Raw genomic sequence first — 6000 nt, forward strand, 5'->3', positions numbered from 1 at the left:
GACCCAATAAGCTGTCCGACAAGGAGTATTGCTCAGGATAGAGATTGGTTTCTATACTTACCAGCTGCTTCTGTCATTATTGTTATGACATTGACCGCTTTTATGTAGGGTCTTCGTTCAGATCTGGATTATAGTTGGCAATTTTGAAAGGGTTATTTATGAATTTATTGTTGAATTGAAGTTTCAGTTGTTTGAATCATTTGGTACACTTAATTTAGTGTTTTATACTATTTGGCCCCCATTTTTCAAGTCCTTTTATAAGTTATTTTGATTTTTTATTTTTTCATCCCATTATTACTCCCAACTCCAGAGTCTTTGGTGTCTTTGCCATGTTCTTCAGAGACTTTTGGGGAAGGGTGGGGAGCAAGTGCTTGGACCTCAGTACCACCATTCTGTTACAGTGGAGTCAGCCCAGGGCACCACCAGGAACAGGGTTGGGGAAACTCCCACAGACTAGATACCCAAGATAGTTCTGCCAGTGTAAGGTGAGAAATGGGTCTGTGGGAGAGAGGACATGACAGGCAGATGAGAGAACCCTGAATATATCCGTTGGTCTGTATTGTGCTCCCTGATTGAGTTCACTTTCCTCAAGCCCTGCAAAGTAGCTGGATGGTCAGGATCTTAGGACATACTCTGTTCACAGTGAATTTATGTAAATGGAACATTTTTCCACTAAAGTAAATGGTGTAGTGTTGCATAATGTGATTACCCCTGTTTCACTGAAATGAAGCTTTATAGGGTAGACGCAGTCATCTGAGTTTTCAAAATACATTCTTTGCTTGTTTTAGTTTGGCAGCGATCTTTTCCCTCTAGATACCAGTAGGTAGATAGCAGTTTTATTCTGTAAAAGCTTTTCCTGTGACAAACTTGTTTCCATCCAGAGTAAGTAAGAAAGATGTATTCATTTTCAAACACCTTATGCCTTATCATAAACATCATTAAAGAATGGTCATTTGTCAAAGATTGTGTGTCTGAGCCGTGACTTCTCGGTGTGATCTTGTAGCTTTGCCCCGATCAGCATCGACCGTGGGTGATCCACTTAGTCCACTTGACCATTCCTGAGTCCTGCTTTCTAGTTCTGGCTTCTGAGTATTTCTTCTTTTCTTGCTAACGTATTGTTCATTTAAAAAAAATTTTTTTTTCAACTGTTTGATCTTGGATTTTTAGTTGTTCTCAGCAGGAGAGTCTGTAAGGAACCTAATTTTTCTATCACCAGAAACCAAAGTTTTAGTAATAAGAGTTCCTTTATTATTTTCATGATTGACTATTTAATAAGAAATGATTTTCCTTTTTTTATTACTTTTTTTTTTTTATTGTTGAAAGCATTATAGATGTCCCCCTTTTTTCCCCATTGACCTGCTCCCACTGCCCTCTTGCTTTACCCAGCCTAGTGTCCATGTCTGTTGATTACGCACATATGCATATAAGTTCTTTGGTCTATCTCTTCCCTCCCCTTTCACCCCCCCATCCCTCTGAGGTTTGTCAGTCTGTTCCCTACTTCCTTGATTCTGGATCCCTTTTGGTCGACAGCTTCTTTTGTTCATTGTATTCCACAAATAAGTGAGATCATGTGGTGCTTGTTTTTCCCTGATTGGCTTATTTTGCTTAGCATAATACTTTCCAGGTTTCTCCATGTCATCTCAAAGGGTAAGAGAGCTCTCTTTCTTACAGCTGCATAGTACTCCATTGTGTGAATATAGCACAGCTTTTTTATCTACTCATCTACTGATGGACACTTGGGGCTGTTTCCAGATCTTAGCTATTGTGTAAATAGTGCTGCTATGAACATAGGGGTGCATGTAATCTTCCTAATTGATGTTTCAGGCTTTTAGGATATATTCCAAGAAGTGGGATCACTAGGTCAAATGGCAGTTAACATATTTAATTTTTCTGAGGAAACACCATACTGTTTTCATAGTGGCCACACCAGTCTGCATTCCCATCAGCAGTGTGCTATGGTTGAAAGGATAAAATAATTTAATATTAAATATTGTTCTCTTTTATGTGATTAGAGAAGCAGCTTTTAAATTTTGTGACCAGGGAGTGGGAAAGACATGGCAGCCTGTGTTATCTTCAGTAAATTTAAGGCAGTTTCTGTTTGCAGGATTAATTACTCCAGAAGATCGGAAATACGGAACAACAAATCTTCACCTAGATGTCTCTGATGCAGCTAATGTCATGGTCTATGTGGGAATTCCCAAAGGACAGTGTGACCAAGAAGAAGGTAGGGTGCTGAGCATAAAAGTGGGGCTTACTCTAAGCTGGAGGCGGGGTCTGATGTTTGCTTTCCCTTACTCCAGAAGTCCTTAAAACTATTCAAGACGGAGACTCTGATGAACTCACAATAAAGCGATTTATTGAAGGAAAAGAGAAACCAGGGGCCCTGTGGCACATATATGCTGCTAAAGACACGGAGAAGATACGAGAATTCCTTAAAAAGGTGTGTTCCTTACCCTGTGGCATCTGAAGAGGGCATGAAGAATAGCTACATCATCAATTTACTACAATGTGGCTGGCTACTACTGGGGAAATTCCCACAACCTCAAATGTTAAATCCGTGCATGTCAGATTGCATAGGGTTATTGCTAAGGAACAAGGATTGCTAAATGACTAGGCTCACACCTCTGAAAAGAAGAGCCCTTGTCTTTTTTCTTACGTCTGTGTTTTATATTATAGTACATTTGGAGGTCTTTTGTGCTCTATTAGTTCCTGTGATCATCTCTTAGCATGCTATTTGTTTTTATTGCCTTGAAAATCTAAGCACTTCACAAGTTCTGTATCAATCCTTGGCCTTTGGTTACCATGTTCTGAGTGAGTTACAAAAGACCCTGTTGGTTTTATCCACCCTCACCTAGTAGCAGGTCAGTAAGGCTTCCGGCCCTGCCTGTGGCTGCTAGCTTGTGAAGGGTCATTCTGAGAGAGTCCTGTAGTTGGCAGGTTATCCACAAAGGGCTATATGTGGAAGTTTTGGGCAACTGGAAAGATGAGTGTATTCAGTTTGTTTTTTTGTTTTTGGTACGTGCCCCTAGCGGGAACTGAACCTGGGACTCTCTGGTCCACAGGCCCACGCTCCGACCACTGAGCCATACTGCCCAGGGCGAGTGTATTGTTTTTAACCTGGTCGCCAATGAGGCTGCTGGTTGCAGCTCAGATATCTGTGGTTGATATTCTCCACTTGTTCATGAGTAATGTATATGAACACTCCTAGCCCTTAACCAGCATTTTTTTTTAAATCAAAATATTTCTGGCTAAGGATCATTTGACACTTCAAGAAAACCTGTTGGTTACCATGTTGTTTCTGTGATAGTGTCACCCTGAGTCTGTGCTGCCTGATACTGGGTCTTGAATAAACAGGTTTAATCTATAGCTATCTTTGTGACTGTTCCGTAACTCAGATTAAGTGAATTCAGGTGTTTAAGCCAACTGGAGCTTGTGCCAACTTATATTTAAAAGTCTAGACCAAAATATTGTCCAAATTGTCAGTTTATAGGTAATGACAGAAGGGAAGCCATGTTTTCTTTCCGTCTTTCCTTAGTTCTTCAGTTAATGTCTTTGAGGACCACTCATCTCTGCCAACAGGCACTTGGGTTAAAGAAGGCCTGACAGTTTCTGACCGCCTACACTGTTGGGGAGCAGGGGAGGAACACCCTTACTGGGCCTGTTGTTGTTTAGTTTCATAGATTTTTAATATATTCTAGGTATCAGAAGAGCAAGGTCAAGAAAACCCAGCTGACCATGATCCCATTCATGATCAGAGCTGGTATTTAGATCGATCCCTAAGGAAGCGTCTTCATCAAGAATATGGAGTTCAAGGCTGGGCTATCGTACAGTTTCTTGGGGATGTAGTGTTCATCCCAGCAGGAGCTCCACATCAGGCAAGAACCATTACTTTGTCCTTTATTCTCATTTTACTACGAACTTCATGTTTGTTACTAATGGGGCTTGGTGTGTTTTTCAGGTTCATAACTTATATAGCTGTATCAAAGTGGCTGAAGATTTTGTTTCCCCAGAACATGTTAAACACTGCTTCTGGCTTACTCAGGAATTCCGTTATCTGTCGCAAACTCATACTAATCATGAAGATAAATTACAGGTAAAAATAGCACTGGTTCCTGGTGTTACTTACCTTGTAAAGAGGCAGTGAACTAATACTTGGTCCAGTGAGTTGATGAACTGTCTACTTAGGCAAAGGAGGAACAAGCAGGAAATCTCACCTTGACATGTTGTTGGTTAGATTCTGTAAAGGACTGTGTCTGAAGAGAAAGTCTTTAGTATTAAAAATGAACAGACCTGACTTCTGATCCTGGCTCAGCTACCAGACGGGGCCCTTGAACACAGACCTGTAGTGCTGCAGTATTCTCAACCTTGGCCAGAGTAGAACAGAATCTAGGACCCTAAGAGGGCCTGAGAGGGTGGGGTTTTTACAGGCTTTTAATAGTCAACCGAGTAACGTAATTTCATGTTTGAAAACTAGGGGAAAATATACTCTGAAAAATAAAACTACCTTTGGACTTGCCTCTCCCTGCACTTGCTAGGGGTAGGGCCCTGTGGCATTAAAGCCTGTTACAGAGTGAGCCTTCTAAATTCTTCAAAGGAGGCGTGAGTTCAAAATGTATATGAAATATTGTTCCAAAAGAACCCAGGGACCTTGCAAGTACTGACATTATAGTGATTGAGAAAATGATATTAAAACTGGTAGGGGAAAGTTTGTTTTAGTGACAGATTTTCGTTTTAACAGTGAACTGACCATATCTTCTATCATTCCTTTAGGTGAAGAATGTTATCTACCATGCAGTCAAAGATGCAGTTGCTATGCTGAAAGCCAGTGAATCCGGCTTGGGCAAACCCTGAGGGTCCTGGAGGCACCTTGACCTCTGTATGTTGGAAGTGAATACTGGCAGCTGTCCAAACTCTTCAGGCAGGGTTCCTGTGGACTTTGAGATTCATGTTACCTCATCTTCTTTTTTAAACTGTACCTGGTGAGGGTACTCTGTCTAATGTATATTTCTAGTGTTTACAGGCACTAAATGTGTATATGTAGTGTAACTATTTACAGAACATGCATCCTTAAACTGTGACTTCTTACCTAGTGCGGACTTCTACCACGCTGTAAAAATAAAACAACCTTTCAGCTCTGGAACAAGACTGCAGTTATTCTCTCGCTGTTTGGGTAGACAGCTCAGTCAAAATGGGTGAAAATGTTAGGAATAACTGCACAGTTTATTTGGGTTGTGTTTTGTTCTGTGTCTGTCTGAGTGCCCCCCCGCGGCCCCTTTTAGGGTTTAGAAGAGCCACGGAGGAAATGACAGCTAACGATGCCGTTCTCACCGTTTTGCATAGGACTGGCATTATATAGCCGAAATCAACTACTTACAATTCTTGGGGTTAACCATCTTTAGTGAAATGGAATTTTAATTTAAATGAAGCTTTGCTAATTTTAAATGTTGAGCATTTTGCATTAAAATATTCGTATAATATTTTGTCTCTGTTTATTGGTATTATTGTCTGGTTGTGAATTCCAAACATCTTTCATGAAATGTTACAGTTTTAAGAAGACATTACTCCAGGAACTCATCTTAAAAGCAAAGAAATTAGCCCGGCCAGTGTGGCTCAGTGGCTGAGTGTCGACCCATGCACCAAGAGGTCGCTGGTTCAATTCCTGGACAGGGCACATGCCCAGGTTGTGGGCCCGATCCCCAGTGGGGGACATGCAGGAGGCGGCCAGTCAATGTTCTCTCTCATCGATGTTTCTATCTCTCCCTTCCTCTCTCTCTCAAAATCAATAAAGAAAAAAAAATATTTAAAAAAGAAATTAGATGCTATAGTGATTTCCTAGTGATTCTTACAGTGTTAGCATGGAAATAAGTTTCTCCCCAGCCAGGTGGTAACCCTGTCACCATTTTGCAAAGAAATACCACCAACAAATTAGTTTAGAAGTGGGAATTAACAACAAAAAATCATGACTGGTCAAATGGTTCTATAAAAAAGATGGAAATACTT

At 40.7% G+C, this 6000-nt stretch overlaps 1 protein-coding gene across 1 annotated transcript in view; it reads left to right on the forward strand.

The window, feature by feature from the left end:
* The window catches only part of KDM3A (lysine demethylase 3A), a 56462-nt gene extending 50985 nt beyond the window's left edge, over window positions 1-5477 (forward strand). The window contains exons 22-26 of the mRNA XM_036262274.1: window positions 2105-2224; window positions 2301-2440; window positions 3699-3875; window positions 3959-4093; window positions 4771-5477. Coding sequence (XP_036118167.1) covers window positions 2105-2224; window positions 2301-2440; window positions 3699-3875; window positions 3959-4093; window positions 4771-4851 — 653 coding nt within the window. The 3' untranslated portion in view covers window positions 4852-5477. The remainder of the gene's footprint in view (window positions 1-2104; window positions 2225-2300; window positions 2441-3698; window positions 3876-3958; window positions 4094-4770) is intronic.
* Window positions 5478-6000: the final 523 nt, after the last annotated feature.

This window comes from Molossus molossus, unplaced genomic scaffold, assembly GCF_014108415.1.
Source record: "Molossus molossus isolate mMolMol1 unplaced genomic scaffold, mMolMol1.p scaffold_m16_p_15, whole genome shotgun sequence".
NCBI classification, from domain to species: domain Eukaryota; kingdom Metazoa; phylum Chordata; class Mammalia; order Chiroptera; family Molossidae; genus Molossus; species Molossus molossus.